Source organism: Canis lupus, chromosome 6 (assembly GCF_003254725.2).
Source record: "Canis lupus dingo isolate Sandy chromosome 6, ASM325472v2, whole genome shotgun sequence".
NCBI classification, from domain to species: domain Eukaryota; kingdom Metazoa; phylum Chordata; class Mammalia; order Carnivora; family Canidae; genus Canis; species Canis lupus.
The window spans coordinates 69,111,328-69,131,433 of NC_064248.1; the positions used below are offsets into that span (position 1 = coordinate 69,111,328).

Below are 20,106 nucleotides of genomic sequence, written 5' to 3' on the forward strand. Positions count from 1 at the left end.
CATTCCGTCCCCAGGGTGAGGCCACAAATGCTGAGCCCTTGTGGATCGTGGAGAGGCTGTTAGTGACGATAACCGGGGATTACCTAGGGGGTGTTCTTTATTTTTTTTTTTAAGATTTTATTTATTCATGAGAGAGAGGGAGAAGCAGGCTCCTGCGGGGGGAGCCCGATGCGGACCCCGGGATCACGCCCTGAGCTAAAGCCCCCGGGGAGCCCCACCTAAGGGTCTTTAAATTTTTTTTTAATTTTTTTATTTTTTTTTTTATTTATGATAGTCACAGAGAGAGAGAGAGAGAGAGAGGCAGAGACACAGGCAGAGGGAGAATAGGCTCCATGCACCGGGAGCCCGACGTGGGATTCGATCCAGGGTCTCCAGGATCGCGCCCCGGGCCAAAGGCAGGCGCCAAACCGCTGCGCCACCCAGGGATCCCTACCTAAGGGTCTTTAAAGTAGGGCTCCAACCCCAGGTGACGTAAAAGTCAAAGTCGTTGATCAGACAACTGCCAGGGGGGTGAAGGTAAGGCAAAGAGCACTGTGTGACGAGCCACGCTACCTGATGCCACCTCGGGGGGAGCTTCATTCGTCCCCTGGGGGCCTCAGTTTCCCCCTCTATAAAGGGGCTGATGTCACGCGGGCCATGACCGGGCTCGAGCTCCCGCGCTCTCTGCCTTCCCAGAGCCGGGCACGTCCCGTGGGGATGCGGTGCCCGCCAGGGGCATGGGGCAGCTCCGGTGTCGCCAGGCCAGCGGGGGGCTGCGGATCCTGAGGCCCGAGAGCCTCTCTGGGGAGAGACCCGCGTGTGCAAAGGGCGAGATGGGAAAGCAGGCGGGGTTGTCCGGGACGCCGCTTGGGGAGCACGTGCTGCTCGGGCTGCGGAAGGAGGCCCGGGGCTGGAAACCAGGCGGGCTGGGGTCGGCCTGCCGCGGGCATCTCCCATAAATGGGATCGCACAGTAAAGGTAGTTTTTGGTGCCTCCCCCCCACCCCAAGCACTGTATTTTCCAGGCTCGCCCATGGTTTAGTGGGTCCTGTACCTCCTCCCTTCGCCTTTGTGGCCCAGGGTGACTTGTGACTTTGAACCTGAGCGTCCAAGATGACCCTTGGAGGGCATGCCCGTCCTCCCTTCCACCCCTTTTCAGCAAGCCTGCCACTGCCCTCTGCCCTCTGCCCTCTGCCCCGCGGAACCTGCCCTTGCCCTTGGTGATCAAACCCTGGAAGGAGGGAAAGGGTGTTTAACGCAGGTCCCTACCTCGGCCCCGGTTCCCTCCCCGGCTGGGGGCGAGGGAGGGAGAAGGTAAGAGATCACGGCCGCTCGGCTGCTCCGCTGCCGTTCACACTGTCCTTGACCTCGGCAGTGGCGGACACGCAGGTCTCGGGTCCCCCGTGCTCGGCACATTCCCACACGGAGAATATTTTAAGGGAACGTTGAGTGACTTTTGTATTTTCGTGTATCAGTGCGTGACTCAGAGGACATGGGGAAGAGCCAACTTGCCGAGTGCCTCTGGAGCCGCGGACCACGCGGGCGCACAGAGCAGCAACAGGGCGCTGGCGTTGACCCCCTAGGGACCCGATCCTAGGGAGCCGGGCCGGGCCCAGGGGCCGCTTGTCCTGCGTGAGGGGGACTTCCTCGGTGGTCGTGCAAAGCCTGGAATCAGACGTCCTCGAGCTTTCGCTCCGTGGGCAGCGCTCGTGCACTCTCCGTGCCCGGGGCGGTTGGCACAAGCTCCCCGCCGTCCCTCCCCCAGCGCCGCCAGCCCTGGGCCAGCCAAGTCGGAAGGGACCAGGTCATCTTAGTGCATTTAACTGAAAGCTAGCTCAGTGGGTTTGCTTCTGACTTTACGAGCCTATCTTTCGGGGATCCCTGGGGGGCTGAGCAGTTTGGCGCCTGCCTTCGGCCCAGGATGGGACCCTGGAGTCCTGGGGTCCCAAGATCGAGTCCCACATCAGGCTCCCTGCCGGGAGCCTGCTTCTCCCTCTGCCTGGGTCTCTTCCTCTCTCTCTGTGTCTCTCATGAATAAATGAGTAAAATCTCAAAAAAAAAAAAAAAAACCTATCTTTTTTTGGTCTGAGACTTGATCTAAAATCTTGCAGTAAGTGATCCATATAGAAAAAATATCTTTTTTTTCCCCTCAAAAAGCTAAGGGCAAGTGAACAGGAAATACCACTGAATCTCGGGTTTGCACCTGCGTCTCAGGGGAGGGCAGCCGGCGGGTCACACGCTGCATCAGGGCGGTGCTCGCCCTGCCCTGGGAAGTGCGCGCCGCGTCTGTACCTCCTCTGGCTTCTGCGGATCTGCAGACCTAAGCAGGGCATCGTGTTCCCCGATGCCCGCGGGGCTGTTCCTCCTGCGCCCCCCGCCGTGAGAAACCGGCTTGACTTAGTTCAGTCTCTCGGGCTCCACGTCCTGGGGCTCCTGCGACTCCCCCTGAGCGGCCACGGGGCGGGGGAGGCAGGGCCGCCCCTTCCTCTGAGAGCCCCGCAGAGTCTCCCTGCCGGGCCGCGCCACTGCCCTCACCTGCAGAACCTGCGGCACCTGTGGCACCTGCGGGCCGCTGTCCTCAGAAGTCAGGGTCATGCAAACGACGCCTCCGGGGAGCCCTCCGCTCAGGCCACAGAGTCCTCCTCTCTGTCAAGGCCGCGGGGGGCAGGGGCCAGGCCCCCCTTTACCCTGTACAGCTTTAAAGACCCGCTGCCGTGGCGACAATTTTAGGGTGAGGCACCATCTGCATGTTGACCACCTCCCTGCACGCAGAATTTTCCAAAGTGCAGACTGTCTATTTACAAAGTCACATTGAAAACTTTGCCTTCCTCAGTGGTTTGGCGCCTGCCTTTGCCCCAGGGTGTGATCCTGGGGACCCGGGATCGAGTTCCACGTCGGGCTCCCTGCATGGAGCCTGCTCCTCCCTCTGCCTGTGTCTCTGCCTCCCTCTCTCTCTATCATAAATAAATAAATAAATAAATAAATAAATAAATAAATAAATAAGTCTTTAAAAAAATAAAAAAATAAAACTTTGCCTTCTGGGGACACCTGGGTGGCCCGGTGGGTTCGGCGTCTGCCTTGGGCTCAGATTCGTGGTCTCAGGGTCCTGGGATCAAGTCCCGCATCGGGCTCTGTGCTCACTGGGGAGTCTGCTTCTCCCTCTGCCCCTCCCACTGCTGCCTCTCAAATGAATAAATACAATCTTTTAAAAAATGATAAAATTGGGACACCTGGGTGGCTCAGTGTGGTTGAGCCTCTGCCTTCAGCTCGGGGTGTGATCCTAGGGTCCTGGGATCGAATTCCGCATCGGGCTCCCTGCGAGGAGCCTGCTTCTCCCTCTGCCTGTGTCTCTGCCTCCTCCTCTCTCTGTGTCTCTCATGAATAAACAAAATCTTAAAAATAAAATAAAATAAAAAATGATAAAGTCTTTACTCCTTTTTTCTCTTCCTCCAAATTTCGTCTGAAGTGTAACATGAGACAGCTTTTCTAGGTATCAAAAAAATTCTAAGACACATCTGATCATTTTCCTTGTTTACTTGGAACTTTCTAGGATAGTCGAGAACTGTTTCATCCAGTGCAGGAGCCACAGGGGCCTTCCGAACACCTGAAAAGTGGCTAGCACTGAGGAACTGAATCTTTAAAGTTATGTAATTAAAATCAATCCAACTTTTAAAACAGGTACTTGACTCAGTTATTGGAAAATTGAAAAATAGAACGGAACAACCTGGGTCTGTGAAATCTACGTTTTAACCAGAAATTTTACTAAATACAATCGCTTATTTCCTTTTAAAGATTTTGTTTATTCATGATAAACACACAGAGAGAGGCAGAGACACCCAGGCAGAGGGAGAAGCAGGCTCCATGCAGGGAGCCCGACGCAGGACTCGATCCTGGGACCCCGGGGTCATGCCCTGAGCCAAAGGCAGATGCTCAACACTGAGCCACCCAGACGTCCCCAATGTCCTATTTCTGATGAAAATTTACCATCTGAATTGAGTTAGGCTTATGTACCAGATATTGAAGACATATCAAAAATATACTTCCAAGTATCTCATGATTTTTATATTGATGACATGTTGACATCCTAACACTTAGGACACATTGGGTTCAAGAAAATATAGTATTAAATTCATTTGTTTCTTTTTGCTTTTTTCTTGTTAATGCAACTCCTAGGACATATTTAATTATATGTGCGTGGCCCACGTTCCATTTCTGTCGGAGCACGCTGCTCCAGCAGGTTTGCTGACGAGGGGAGGGATGAACGAGCGGACTCGGTCCTGCAGTCTTGCCTCCACCTTGCTCTTGGCTCTAGCCGCCGCGGCTTGGCACCGTGTGTTACGTGACTGGGCACTTCCACGTGTCATGCCCTTGTCCCCCTCTCTTCCACCTGCCATGAACCATACCCCCCCCTTTAGGACCCGCTCCAATACCCTCTTTTTCTCTGAAGCCTTTACCTCCCTTTCCAGGGCCCCGGCTCCGGGAGGCCAGAACAGTCTGTGCGCTTACTACTGTGTTTACCGCCTTGCGTGCTGCAGTCCATGGGTCTCCCGCCTCTTGGGGTTCCTGCCATTGAAAGCACCACGCTGGGATGCCTGAGCGGCTCAGCGGTTGAGCATCTGCCTTTGGCTCAGGGCGTGATCCCGGGGTCCTGGGATCGAGTCCCACATCGGGCTCCCTGCGTGGAGCCTGCTTCTCCCTCTGCCTGTGTCTCTGCCTCCCTCTGTGTCTCTCATGAATAAATAAATAAAACCTTAAAAAAAAAAAAAAAAGAAAGCACCATGCTTGGACCTTACAGGTGCCCCATAAATCTGCCGCGTCGAGGGCCTCAGTGGACAGAGCGCCACTTCGTTGCCACCAGGTCCCCGCGGTGAGTGAGGCGCGGCGAAGCCCTGGGGCCCTGAGCGGCGCAGGGGCGACCCGGGAGGGAGCAGAGCAGCCAGAGCAGCCGCTAGGACCAGCCCCAGGGCCCGAGTCCTCCCGGCCTGCTGCTCTGGGACAGCACCCCCGCAGTGAGCTCGACTCCTCGCGACAGGCCCACGGGGGAGCAAGACTGTCCTCCGGGATCTGGAGCTCCTGGCGGGAATCTGGGGGCAGGCCTGACCGCCAGGAAGGGCGCGGTGCTGGCGGCAAGACCCCTCGCGCGAGGCATAAAGAAGGGGGTCCTTGAAGCCTCTCCAAGGCAGATGGAAGACTCACCCCTCATTTGTCAAGTGAGAGGCCCAAAGCCGAGGGCGCCTTATGTGCCCTGCCCCTTCAGGCACCTTGCTTCTTCCTGCGCTGCAGCGGGGAGGACGGACTCCAGGTCCCTCCAGGCCCCTCCAGGCCCCTCCAGGCCCCTCCAGTCCCCTCCAGGCCCCTCCAGTCCCCTCCAGGTCCCTCCTGGCCCCTCCAGGCAACTCCAGTCACCTCCAGGTCCCTTCAGGCCCCTCCAGGTCCCTCCTGGCCCCTCCAGTCCCCTCCAGGCCCCTCCAGGTCCCTCCAGGTCCCCTCCAGGCCCCTCCAGGCCCCTCCAGGCCCCTCTAGGTCCCTCCAGGCCCCTCCAGGTCCCTCCTGGCCCCTCCAGTCCCCTCCAGGCCCCTCCAGGTCCTCTCCAGGCCCCTCCAGGTCCTCTCCAGGCCCCTCCAGGCCCCTCCAGGCCCCTCCAGGCCCCTCCAGGCCCAGGCAGCTCGGGCTGAGTCTGGGGAGGCTTCACCCGCCCACTGAGGAGCGAGACCCGCCGGCGAGGGGCAGTGACAGGCGAGGCCCAGCAGCCAGGAACTGGGAAATCCCCGAGCTCTTCTGAATTTGAAAGACTTCTGGGCGCCTGGGTGGCTCAGTGGTTGAGCGGCTGGCTTCGGCCCAGGGCGTGACCCCGAGTCCTGGGATCGAATCCCACATCAGGCTCCTTGTGAGAGGCCTGCTTCTCCTTCTGCCTGTGTCTCTGCCTCTCTCTCTCTCTGTGTGTGTCTCTCATTAGTAAATAAATAAAATATATTTTTTTAAATAAAGAGAAAGGGAAAAGGAAAGCATCACTGTGATGTGTACTGACGGCCAGAGAACTGTGTATAGGATAGTAGGATCTTCACGGAGTCAGAACCTTCCTTCTGTGTGTGTTTATACAGGGTGGACTGGTCAAGAGGAAGAGCGAGAGCAAGAGAAGGTGCGAGAAAGGAGGGGAAGAGACAGGAGAGGGAAGAGGGTGGGGGGAGGAGGTAGAAAGATACACAATAAACTGTTCACACTGGTTATTGGAGGGAAGCGAGGCTGGAGGTGAGCACTGCTAATAGTTTTATACACACACATACATATAGATACATTTACTCTTTGCTTATTAGAATGGGCACATTACTAACAACAACAACAACAAAAAACAAAAAAAAACTTTGAAATAAATCTAATCCCAGCCACCAACATGACTACTTGACAGTTTTTACACAGCTAAGATCACGGAATCACCCACTAATGCATTTTACTCCTTTGCCCATCTGATCTCCAGAGCATCTGGAGAGACACTGTCCCCCCTGCCGCCCCTGACCCCTGGGGCTGGGACCTGGCCAGGATCTGAGGTCCCTTCATAAGGTCTCACCCAGCCTCCCACCAAAATACCCATGGAGACCCAGAAAAAGGTGAATGGTCACAGGAATTCTGAAAAATTGGATTGCTACCTATTGGCAGGGGGATTAGATTCCATAATCTACTCCTGATTTAGAAAAGGACCAGGAAGGGCAGCCCGGGGGGGCTCAGTGGTTGGGCATCTGCCTTTGGCTCAGGGTGTGATCCTGAGACCCAGGATTGACTCCCGCATCGGGCTCCCTGCAAGGATCCTGCTTCTCCCTCCTCCTGTGTGTCTCTACCTCTCTCTGTTTCTCATGAATAAATAAATAAAATCTTAAAAAAGAAAGAAAAGAAAAAAGAAAAGAAAAGAAAAGAAAAGAAAAGAAAAGAAAAGAAAAGAAAAGAAAGGAAAAGAACCAGGAAAGCTAGCAGCGATCCTGCTGGCTCGTCTCTAAGCCCCACTAGGCCATCCTTTTCTAACTCTAAGTAAAGACCTTATACCAAATGAACGACTTGGGAGGTGGGGGGCGGGGGGGCAACACATCCCAACCTGGAAGGACTGATCCTGGCACAGGAGGGGAAGCAGAAAAAGCCACGGGAGCAAGTGCCTCTCAGGGGTCCCTGCTCAGCTCGCCTCAGTCCTGAGCCCCCACATTGGGCAGGAGCCTCCCAGATGCACCCCAGCAGGCCTTCCAGTGCCAGAAAAGGCCCAGTCCTGGGCGCCACCAGTGCTCGAGCACACAAAGTGGGGATAAAGATCACCTGCCCGTCCTGGGGGTCGGCGGATTCCCTTCCACTTCACCCTAAATCCAAGGATGTAGCAGGTTACAGTTTCCAAAGAGAGATGAAGCAGCATCTCCCACCCCACATCCTCTTCTGAATATGGCCTTGCTACTCACGCATCAAGAGGCGAAATACACTCTCCTTCTCCTTGACCCTGGGCTGCCCAAGGGACAGTTGTGGCCCCAGCAGCAGGTGACAGGAGGGATGCCCTGTGGTTTCCTGGCTCCGCCAGAAGACGCCTTGGGGCGCCTGCCCTGGTGACCGGGAACAGTGGCTCCCTGGAGGCTCCCGTTGGGGCACTACCTCTGAACCCAGGAACTAAGCAGGAGAAGGCGCAGGCCAACCTGGAGAGGCTGCCCTGGGTGCTCTGCTTGGGAGGTGCAGCCAAGCCAGCCCGGCTCAGGCACCAGACGTGTGGCTGGGGACCGCCTCTGTGGACACCGCGGCCCTGGCCGGGTGACCCCGGCGCTCTGAGTCACGCCAGCAGAGGCCCCAGATCCTCCAACCCCACCATGATCTCTCCAAGCCCCTGGAGCACAGGAGCCACGACCACCAAGTCACAGCTGTCGATTTATGCCACTAAGTGTTGGAGGAGTTCGTCACACAGCAGTAGGCAACCAGAACAGAGGATGCGTCAACTTAAGAGAACAGGCTTCTGGGGAAAACACAACTACAGAAACAGGCAAAGGCCAGGGCACCGCCACAGGGATTCAGAAGGCAAGAAGATCTCTGATGCTCATACCACACAGAAACTAGAAAAATTTTAAATATAATTTTTTGACTACTCAACAAAAAATATTTATTGAGCACTTTTTTTTTCTTGTGCCAGGCATTGTGTTACATGCTGGGGATGGGCTGTGAACAAGACGGACATAATTCTTTCCACTACAGAATTCACTTTCCCAGGGATGCCGGGGTGGCTCAGGTTGGGCTCCCCTAGGGAGCCTGCTTCTCCCCCTGCCTAAGTCTCTGCCTCTCTCTGTGTCTTTCATGAGTAAATAAATAAAAAATCTTAAAACAACAACAAAAAAGAATTTCCTTCTCTTGGTAGCCACAGAAATGTGCAGAAGTCATTTTAATAAAGCACGACAAATAGAAAGATGGAGAATGAAACGGTGCTCTAAAAGCACACGGGAGGGACGACTAATGTCTGCTATGGCTAGTTTAAGCCGTACGTATGTAAGAAGACGTGGTTGCTGTGAAGCAAGAACAGGCAGTCATGACATGAGAGCAGGCCTGCTAAAAAGGCAACAGCGTGCGAAGGAAAGAATGAACTGGGGCCAACAGAAAATACACAGGAGAGTTCAAGATCGGTGCTGGTAGCTAGGGAGCAGGAGCAACAGTGTAAAGACTGAACCAGAAAGGTGCAAATTTGGGGATTTTTCCTAGAAAGTCAAGAGCACAGAAGTGAAAATCATGGAGTGGGTGACAGATACAGAACTGTGCCCTCCAGTGCAGACCTCGCTGCCACATGTTGCTCTTGAGCTGAGATGTGCTGTTGGCATGAAAAATGCCCCGGATTTCAAAGACTTGGGAAAATCAGTGTTACCCATTTCTTTCGACTTTTTAAAAATGTGGCTACTAGAAAACTTAAAATTACATATTGGGTTGCATTTATATCTCTTCTGTACAGAGGCAGTATAGAAGGAACAGGGTGAGGGGCGCCTGGGTGGCTTAGTCAGTTACGCATAAGCCTTTGGCTCAGGTCACGATCTCGGGGTCCTGGGATCGAGCCCTGGTTGGCTGGGCTCCCTGCTCAGTGGGGAGCCTGCTTCTCCCTCTCCCTCTGCTCCTTCCCCCTGCTTGTGCTCTCTCTCTCTCTCAAATAAATAAAATCTTAAAAATAAAAAAAACAAGGAACAGAGTGAGATCTAAGAATTTTATGTTTTTTGAGGAATTCTGAAGAGAAACAGGAAGAGAAGTACTTAAAAAAACAATCAAAGAACAATTACAGAAAACGCTCCTGAGTTAAAAAAATAAAAAAAAAAAAAGGTGCAAGTCAGTGAAAGCAGACTAATACCTGGACACAAGTTTTGAAGGACATGAAAACATTGGGGGGAAAAAAAACAACCAAAAAACCAAAAACAAACCCCAAATCTTTAAAGATACCAGCTGAAAAAAGTGGGCTTCCCAATGTGTCTCTGTCTTTTCCAACACTAAATGTTTCAAAGCAGCGGAGCAATGTCTTCTGAATGCTGATCGAAAACCGTTATGACCTAAATGTGATACCCAGTGAAGCTGTCACTTGCGTGTAAAGCAACGATAGCAGCATTTTCAGAAACTCACAGAAGAACCCAACTAAAAGTTAGTTGGAGTTATTTTAGTCAACTGAAAGAAGAGTCAAAGTCAAGAATCCAGAATGGATCATTCAAGGTATAACGGCAATCTGAGCTTCTCCCTCACTTGTGTTAGACTCCAGCCCACCAAGGGGGGTCAAGGGGTGAGGTCTGTCCCTCTGGGGCCTTCTGCTTCCACTCCCTTCCTGGCAGTGCCCGCGGCTGCCTTTCTCCTTCCTTCGCCCTCAGTTCACAGGAAGTCTCCTGCCAGGTTGGATGACTACCCAGAACAACAATGAGTGTTGCTCTATTTCAGAACTTACTAAAAATGGCTAAACTATTTATGAAGTTGGGACACTGCAGCGGAAGAATGGCCGAACAAAACCGCCTTCTCCTCTGCAACAGCAAACAGAGTTGCCCCAGAACTTGACTTCCTGCATCTGTGAAATGCGAGTTTACTGAGTCAATGGCCTCTCTCTCTCTCTCTTAAATTAATTAAGACTAATAAATAACCCAGGGAGAGTTTACCATCTGTCACCAGGCCCCCTTCATCTATGGCCTGGGGCATTTCTGGGCTGATTACACCATGAATAAAGAAGTGTATGACAGGTGGAAAAAACAAACGTAAGAAAATATAACAAAGATGTTCATTAGTAATTTGGGTGGAAGATTCTTATCTTTATACTCATAAATTTTCTAGTTTGTGTCTTTTTCTTAACTTTTATACCTGGCAAAGAGTGAAGCTTGAATTATTAATTTATACAATTCTCTATACACCACTTGAGGTAGCTATTTCTGGGGTTTCTCCCACGGAACAAATGAAAAAGTCCCATGGGACCCCACGTGCCCCGCCAGAGTTGACAGAACCAGCGACAAGATCCTGAGCAAAAAGCAAGGCCAGTCAGAACATTTCTGTCTGGAATTTGGAGCTGTTCTAAATTCCATGTGGATGTGGAATTTGCAAAGTGGCCATCTTCTGGCTTCTGGGCCAGAGAAAGAAAATTCTGGATGAGAAAAGAAGGCATGTGTGCAAAGCAAGAGGGACCTGGTGGGCCTGCTGGCCTTCCTGGGCCTGCTGTGGGTCGCACAGCCGTATAATTAGGTTTTGTGTTTCGCGTTAGGTCAGCTGGAGTTGATGCCTCTTACCTATATTGATTAGGGCTCTGGAGGAAATACCCCAGAACGTGTGTCTCTGAGTGGTAATGAGACCTCATAAGAGCCTAGCTTTCTGTATTTTCTAAAATAATGTTACTTTTATGATTAGAAAATAATATACATTTTTTTTTCCCCAAGAATCATAGTTACATGGGGCACCTGGGTGGCTCAGTCAGTTAAGCATCTACCTTGGGCTCAGCTCACGATTCTGGGGTCCTGGGACAGAGCCCCCCGCATCAGACTCCCTGCTCAGCAGAGTGTCTACTTCTCCCCCTCCCTCTGCCCCTCCTCCCTGCTCATGTTCTCTGTCTCTCAAATAAATAAAATCTGTAAAAAAAAAAAAAAAAAAAAACAATCATAGCGATGACCTGGAGGATTCCAGGAGATCTTTGTCCACCCATCTTGGTTTAGGATGATGAAGGGAGAGGTCACACAGTGAAGTCACCCACCCAGATTCATAAAGCTCCTTCACACCACTATGCCTCAGGTGTCCTGGTCCCCACGACAGTGTTTTCTCTGCCAGGGGTCTTTGGCCAGTTACTATGCTTTTTACCCTGAAACACTACATTTCAGTAAAAAAAAAAAAAAAAAATTCTCTCACTCAAGATGCAAAAAAGCTTCCTTCTAGGGGTGGATGGTAGTGAGCTGGGTGTGGGTATCACACTGCCACGTTGGGAAAGTTTCCGAGGCAGCTGTCCAGACGGGGTAGGAGAGCAGGGCCACGGTTGATTAATGATGTCTGCCCTGAGCACAGGGCGGGAAGAGAGTGGAATGAAGAAGAGTTCTGTCCTAGCGCTTTCTCAGATGCAGAGCAAAGCTGCCTTTATGAGGGAGGGAAGACAGTAGGAAAGTCAGGGGATCCATTTGTATCACATACGCCTCTCTCCCATGGTTTATAAGAGGTTCTGTTTTGTATAATGATGGCATAATTAGGGCACAAAGATTAAGGTGGGGGCTGTATCCATTCCGCTTTGCTCTTCTGTTACCTTGTTTGAAGTTTCATTGCACAGTTTTGGCTAGCTGGCGGCCAGAAGGGCTGCCTGTCACTAGGCAGGGGTGTTAGCTGACTGGGCAGCCCTGAGGCCTGAAGGAAGCGCTTGTGCAGGGTGCTCTCTTCTGGGCTGGGCCATGATGTGGCTCTAACTCCTACCTAAATCATCTTGCTGAGTTATGGATTTGTCTTGCTTGCATCTTGGGAGTGCACTCACCACCCCGACCTCGTTGTAAGAAAACTCCTTGAACGCTCCAGGGGCCCACCTGGATGGCACACAGGCCTGCCTTGGGCTCAGTAAGCCAACCAGACGGGGAGGAGGTGCTAACAACCCAAAAAGCATCGCAGGGACAAGCCACAGACTGTCACTTAGAATCCAGGGGGGAGATTAAGCTGTTGCAGGAAGATGGGGCAGGAGCCCAGAGGCCAGGGAGCGGAAAGGGACAGAGCCTTTCCCCTTCCCCAGTGGAAAAAACCCAACCTGTCGCCTTCCCCTGCTCCTCCTGCAGTCCCCACCTCTGTAGCCCAGCTGCTGGCAAACCCTGCCGGGCACCTGCAAGCGGGTCTCACCGCCCTGCACCCAGTCCTCAGAGGGCCCTTGCTGTCTGCAGCAGGGCTGGGGAGGGAGCTCGTCCATCCCGTCCATCCTGTAGGGGCAGAGGCACTTCCCCCTGGGAGTCCTGGGGGCTGGAGCCACCCTGCTCCAGAGTCAGGGCCAGGGCCCTCTTGCATACTTGCTCAGCAGATCCTAAATACTCCCTCACACGGCCCCAGCTGCCAGCATCTCCGACACGCAGGGAGAGCTGACAAGAGGAGTCGAATGGAACTGGAAACTTCATCTTCCACTCATTCAGGAATCTCTAAGGAGGATTCCAGAACTCAGATTGATCTGAGGACTCCATCAGTCCTGTGTCCACATGAGTATGGGGAACTTCGGCTGGAATGACACCCGACGGAGAGGAAAGGGATTTTTCTGACTCTCCAAGTGGTTAAACTCTGAATTACTCAGGGACTTTTTCACCTCTAGGAGTCGAAAGTGGAAGGGATCCTTCCTAGCGGGGTGGTTTTCCTATGCGGTCTGGGCTGCACAGAGGGTGGAAATCGCTAATCTTGTATAGGCTTTTGCTGCCCTGGAGTCTTAAGACCCTGCTCTTACATCATGTCCTTTTTTCTTTTTTCTTTTTTTTTTTTTGCCTTGTCTTGAATGTAAGTTTTTGTTTTATGTGGCAACCGGACGTGACACAAGGCGCAGCACATGGGTTTCCTCTTGCAGGCCAAGTCCTGTCATTTGCTCAGAGGCCGCAGGACAGAGCGGATCCGCGACGCCTGCCCTGGGCAGGGAGACTGTGGCTCTCGGGCCATGACCTTGATGGCCCTGTGTTAAGTCAAGGGGCACCTTTCAGACTCCAACTCCCAGGGCTAAGTTCTTGGGATTCTGGGAAAATGGACCACTAACAGGTGTAGAAGCAGAGCATTCATCATCCGTGGCCTCTGCCAAGGAATGGATGATGTAGCTGCCCGGAGAAAGTTTGTTATGTACTGATCGAGGCCTTGTCTCCACTGCCTGGGACCCGCAGACAGGAGGGGCTAATGCTCTCCCCTGCGCTTTGGGGCCCAGCCCCCAGGGAGTGCTCTCCCAGCCTAGCCTTCTGGGGTCCATTCCCCAAAGGCTGATGGCCTGAGCACTCCTCCTTCACCCCTGACTGCCTGCCCCTCTCCCCTCCCGCCCATCAACCTTGCTTCTGCATCAGGTCCATCTCGATCTGGTCTGTGCCTCCCCCTCCATCCCCAGCCCTTGTCCCTCTTTTCCTGGGCACCTGGCGTCCTAGCCGAGCTGAGTTCCTTGTTCCTCCTGACTCTTTCCATCAATTCCCTCTGAGGCTCAGCTTGGTTGTCGACCAGTGGCCTTCCCAATGCTTTTCCTCCCCACCTCAGACTGGCTAAAGGGCCCCTGGAGCTCACTCTCTGCTTGCTTGGACCCCACACAGCCATCAGAGCTTTGTCTACCTCCCCGCCCCAAACCTGAAGTTCCAGGAGGCAAGAACCGCATCTAGGATCCGCATCTACACTACTAGGGCAGGGGATGGCCCACCGGAGGGGCTTCATTCATGTTGATTAGATGAATGGTTGGGCGGGACTGGGACATGGGCTCCCCAAATCCATGAAATTAATGGTGATTCATCAGGGAATCTCACGGGTGATCCTTAGGTTGACGCCGCCTGTTTCCCCACAGCCTCTTCACTGCTGCACCGACCAACCTGCGCTCCTGGCCCTGCGTGCTGCTCTTCCCACTAACAGTTACTGTCAGAAATCCAAGTGCCCGTTACGAACTACGTAAAAAATCTAGAAGTTCAAGTCACTGAACCTCAAATCTAGCAGGGGCTTCTGAGTCATCCTGTTCAGCAAAGGCCTAGAAGGCAGAACTTCAGCCTTATCCGTGCCTCCCTCTTTCCCTCCCCCCGCCCCCCGCCGTCTCTATTTTGGCAAAAGGAATTGTTTTAAGCAACTATATCAGACTCTGTGAAAATTCTGTGACCAACTTTCTATGGTCTATATGATGACGGGTATTTAATTTTGATTTATACAAAGGTGAAACTGTGCAGCTGTATGCAGCTCTAATTCCCAGATCCCTTGACCCAAAATTCCCATTTTTCCCTCCCTCTTTTCTGGGAAAATAAAAGGGTAACTGTCTCATTTTGGAGGAGGGAAATGAAAAGTTTCACCTTATGTAGCTGTGTTTTCGTCTCGTAATAGGCAATCACAGGGATGGACGCTCGGTAGTAGGTTTCAAGGCGCTTGGCGATGGTGGTGGTGTCTTCCACAGAAGGGCTGCCCTGGCTCCTCTGGAGAAGGCGGTTGGTCATGGTGTCTGCTGAGCAGTCCATACAGATCACCAAGTGCGGGTCTCCAATCTAGGGGTGCGGAGGAGTACAATATGGTCAGAAATTCCACCCCATGATGGTCTGGAGAAACCTGGGACCCCTAGTTCTCTCCTTTCCTGGCCTTCTGGTTCCTCTCAAGGTCCTCAAACTACACTGTGGCAGGGTCGAGACTGGATTTCACGGCTCCTGTTTTCCACATCAGTGGCTTTCCACGTGCTGCCTCAGCTTTGGTCACCTCACAATGTGTAGGGATCACAGAGTATGCTACCCAGGGCAGTCACAATCTGTCCTCCATACTAAGGGGACATAGCTGTGTGTACGCGTAGGTGTGTCTCCTCTGGGAAACCTCCCCTACCTACTGAGGCAGAGCTGATCACTTCCTTCTTTGTACCGGTTCTATCCTGCACAACCACTAGGAGCCCGGGGTGACCGTGTCTGTGTGATGTGGGGTCAGTGAAGCATAAGGGTTGAATGCTCAGGGCTCGGAGTCAGGCTGCTTAAGGTGTGGTGACTTCTCTCTAAGGTGGTCTCCATCAATTCCTGCCCTTGGTGGACTTCAAGGTCTTGCCCCGCTGAGACACAGGGCCCATAGCTCCACCTCCTGGAACCTGAGCTGACCTGTAACCACTTGGGTACAAAGAATATAATGGAAACGATGCCGTATGCTTTTAGAAGCAAGATCGTAAGAAATTTTGCAGTTTGGGCCTGGTCGACTGTCATCGAAGATGTCCGACTCTTCTGACCATGGAGCCAAGAGGAAGAAGCCCAAGCCACGCGGAGAGGCCTCGCAAACAGAGATGCCGGGCCAGCTCTTGACTGTTTTAGACACCCCAACCCCGGGCTCTGGATACGTGCACTAGCCTGAGCCACTCTCTGACTGTATAAAGGCAACTATACAACGGACTTCAAGCGAGAACCAGCCAGCCAAGCCCATCAGACCCCAGAGCCTTATCAGAGAAAATAACAAATTGTAATTTTAAGCTACCTGATGCCACCATTAACGGAAAGTATCACTCAATTTCTCTGCAGCCCAATTTTCTTTCTTTCTTTTTTTTTTTTTAAAGTAGTCTTCGTGCCCAATGTGGGGCTTGAGCTCACACCCCTGAGGCTGTGTCTCATGCTCTACCAGCTGAGCCAGTCAGGTGTCCCTAATTTTCTCATTTGTACAATGAGGATGATCACAGATCGCTGTAAGGATTAAATAAAATGAAATAAAACAATGTAAGGACGTTGCTCGGCACATGGTACTCAGTCGGTATTAACTCCTAGGCCTATTTCTCCTAGGAGGCCTGCAATTCGTGCAGGGTTCGGGGGGTACAGGATTCCTGGCCCCAAGTCTTGCATGTAGTAGGCCACACAGGACAGTAAGTTGCTAGGAAGTGTGGATCAAACATCCATCTACCCCCTTTACGGGATGTACTTGAAGGCACACGGTGGAAACAATTCCCCAGGGACGCCCGGGTGGCTCAGTGGTTGAGCGCCTCCCTTCGGCCCAGGGCGTGACCCCGGGGTCCCCGGATCGAGTCCCTCGTCAGGCTCCCTGCATGGAGCCTGCTTCTCCCTCTGCCTGTGTCTCTGCCTCCCTCTCTCTCTCTCTCTCTCTCTCTCTGTGTCTCTCATGAATAGATGAATAAAATCTTAAAAAAAGAAAAAGAGAAGATTCTCCAAAATCTGTTAGCGTGAGCTAAACCTCTGGAGTCAGAAGGCTCCCGGCAGGCCGGGTCTGGAGGAGGCTGACCGGCGCCCGCCAGCAGAGGGCGGGCTCGGGAGCGGCTGGCTCCGGGGAGCGGGCCTGCGCCGCGACTCCAGCCACCTCCCTCCTCCCGGGAGTCCTGAGGCCACTGTGGGGGCCTGAAGGGACGCCTTCAGGTACAGACGGAGGGGACGGTCCCGAGCAGGAGCAGGTCAGGAGCCCCGGCCCGACGTAAGGGCAGGCCCGGCGCCTCCGGAGGCTGAGGTGCCCAGAGGTGCCGAAGGCCGCTTCAGGCCCGGGCCTGGCCCGCCCGGAAGAAGCCCCCGGGCACTTATTCACGGGCTCAGAGTTTGAACAGCTGCTCTGTGCAGCCACTTCCCACACGAGGGGGTTTGGCCTCCTGCCTCGCCCGCTCCCTCGCGCCTAAACTGTGACCAGCCGCCAGGCAGTCCCGCCGGAAGTGGCCTGCACCGTGCTCCTAGTCCCCAAGATTCTTTGAGCTCTCTGAATGAAATACTATTTGATCGTTTTCCAGAAACACCTTGGTCTAGATTTCCGGCCTTAGGAAGTCCTCTGGAGGGGCGCCCTGGGGCTGCCTTCGACTCAGGTCATGACCTCCGGGTCCTGGGATCGAGCCCCACACGGGGCTCCTGGCCCAGGGAGACCCGCCTTCTCCCTCTGTCCCTCTGCCTGCTTGTGCTGTCTCTCCCTTAAGTAAATAAATAAAAAATCTTAAAAAAAAGAAAAGAAAAGAAAATAGGAAGTCCTAGGAGTGGCTCTCCGTGCCAGCTCTGCCGCTTTTTCGTTAGACTGTGGTTAACCTTCAACACCACGTGACCCGAAGGGCACCCTGCCCTCATCTGAGTGAATCAGAGACCTGGGCGCCACCCCTTGCCCCCAGCATCACCCTGCCGGTGTCCCTGGCATTCTCCCACTGGGAGCTGGGGTCTTCATAGCCTTCGGGCACAAGGGCCCCGTAGGGGTGGCTGGTTCCGCAAGCAAACAACATTTCAGGAGGCCACCCCTTTAACCCTTTGAGCCCTCTGCGGGGGTGGGGTATTAAGTCTCCTCTGGGTAGGAGGAAGTGGAGGCTCAGGGAGGTTAACCCGCCCAAAGCCACGGAGGACTAGTTAATGACAGTCCTGAGCCAGCTGTGTGTGGCTCCAAAGCCCGGTGACTTCACCCTCGTGGACTTCTCCCTCAGAATGGGGCTCAGGCCAGATGCCTGCTGGGCCAAACGGGGCCAGGAGGGGAGGGCAAGACCATGGGTGGGGTCAGAGGCCATTGCATTTCGAGGAGGCTGGCCCTTGCCACCTGTTGGGCTCTAACTGGGAGGAGCACTCAGCCCAACACCACCTGTTGGGCTCTAACTGGGAGGAACACTCAGCCCAGCGCCACCTGTTGGGCTCTAACTGGGAGGAGCACTCAGCCCAACACCACCTGTTGGGCTCTAACTGGGAGGAGCACTCAGCCCAACACCACCTGTTGGGCTCTAACTGGGAGGAGCACTCAGCCCAACGCCACCTGTTGGGCTCTAACTGGGAGGAACACTCAGCCCAGCGCCACCTGTTGGGCTCTAACTGGGAGGAACACTCAGCCCAACGCCACCTGTTGGGCTCTAACTGGGAGGAGCACTCAGCCCAACGCCACCTGTTGGGCTCTAACTGGGAGGAGCACTCAGCCCAACGCCACCTGTTGGGCTCTAACTGGGAGGAGCACTCAGCCCAGCGCCACCTGTTGGGCTCTAACTGGGAGGAACACTCAGCCCAACACCACCTGTTGGGCTCTAACTGGGAGGAGCACTCAGCCCAACACCACCTGTTGGGCTCTAACTGGGAGGAGCACTCAGCCCAGCGGAGAGGGAATGTGGTAAGGGCTCTGCTTAGTGGTTTTAGCAGGTGGAGCGGGAGGAGGAGCTTGCCCTGCTCACCTCTGACCTCCACCTTAGTTTTCTTCTGGTTAAGACCGGTTAGGCCCTGTTTACCAGTGGGCAGGGGCATGCCACCCAGAAACTCTATTTTGTTGAGAAGAGCTATCTTGTTCTTCCTGCGTGCCTCATTCCCCTCATTTCAAAATGAGGCTAACAATAGTTTCTACCTCAATAGGACGATTGCCAGGATAAAATGAGTTAATAGATGTCAAGTGCCTGGCCCCTTTTAAGCACTACATAGATGTGAGCCTGGCAATCTGCTCATCCCTTTGAATTGTAAAAGCCTCTGTTGGTCAGATTGGGGTTTAGGAAGAGCCAGAGGCCCCACCCAGGCTTTTAGCCTAGGACACACGCTCCAGCTGTTTCCTGGTTCCCCTGCACTGGGAGCTAAGGGGTCCTGGTCGACAATACAGAGGCTTGCCTAGTTCCCATTTGCTCTCACCCTGGAGATATATCCCCTCAGGGCACCTCACTAGAGGAGGGGTATCGGGGTCATCCCCGCATTCTTGAACATACAGCCCTAATCATACTATGACCACCCCGCTGCCACCGTAACTTTTGCCCCCATGCTGACATGACACGGCTCGAAGCTCTACAACAAACTGGATGTCAGATGAAGAGGGCAGAAGATGTCAAGAGGAGAATCCCAAGGTGGTCCCCAAGGCTCCTCACGATTCCAGGCAACTGGATCACACCCACGAGGAAGTCCTCTGGTCAGATTCATAACTTATTATTATTATTTTTTTTTGCTAAGAGCTCATTCTGAAAAATCAGAATCACTTATTCTGTAGATGGAGGTGTTGCGAGGTAGGTAAGAGTAGGCCGAGGGACGGAATGGCACCATTCACACGGCCAGGAAAATTATCTGCATAATCAGGCTAAGGGCACAATTTCAGCTAAGAGCCTCCTGAGAGGGCAAAGCCAAGAGCAAGCGCATGCATTTTGTTTCTGTTAATATCTGTTTAGTTTGGCTGTTGTGGGAGCAAAAGGTTGGGTTAAAACAGGAAAGCACTTCAGTTTCACACTAGAGAGCGAGGCTGGGCACGCAGCCCTCCTGGAGATGATGATAACCCTACGAAAGGGAAACAACAGTACCTACTGAATAGGATTATGAAGATTAATAAAATGACATAGGTAAGGCATCGAGTTCAACTCCCGGCATATTTTAAGGGCTCAAAAAATAACAGTGATTATTCTGTTACTTATGTATTCCGTATGATATTATCTGTATAAAAGAGGGTGGAGCAAAGACTGGAAGGATATACAGCACAATGTTAATACGGGCTACCTCCGGGTGATTAGTCTTTGTTTTATACTTTCCTGTATTTTTTTAAAAAGATTTTATTTATTTATTTATGAAAGACAGAGAGAGGCAGAGATACAGGCAGAGGGAGAAGCAGGCTCCATGCAGGGAGCCCGATGCAAGACTTGATCCTGGGGCCATGAGGATCACGCCCTGAGCCAATGGCAGACGCTCAACCACTGAGTCACCCAGGTGCCCCTATACTTTTCTGTATTGTCTCATAGCTATATAATTTTTATTTCTATAGTCAGAATAAAGGAATAATTTTGGAAAAGACTGTAACAATTTATTGAACATCATATATATATATATATAGGCTTGTAAATGTGTCAGGTTCTCTTCAAGGACCCCATCCAGTCTTCCCAAGAGGCACTGCTGTAGACATTTTCAATCTCGGTTTTGTAGAGGAAGAAGCTGACATATGTAAAGTTAAATGACTTGCCAGTGAGTTGTGCAGCAGAGCTTTGACTACAGGCCTGCTAACACCCAGTCACTGTGCCCAGTGGTTCACATCTGGAGTGAGAAATGGAGATGATGGTCAGAATCCTCAACTCAGGGGCACCTGAGGGGCTCAGTGGTTG

General features: G+C 52.9%; 1 protein-coding gene across 1 annotated transcript in view; it reads right to left on the reverse strand.

Annotated features, from left to right (window-relative positions):
* AK5 (adenylate kinase 5) overlaps positions 1-20,106 on the reverse strand; it is a 237,889-nt gene that overhangs the window by 4,684 nt on the left and 213,099 nt on the right. Inside the window, 1 exon segment of the mRNA XM_025417943.3 lies at positions 14,441-14,629. Coding sequence (XP_025273728.2) covers positions 14,441-14,629 — 189 coding nt within the window.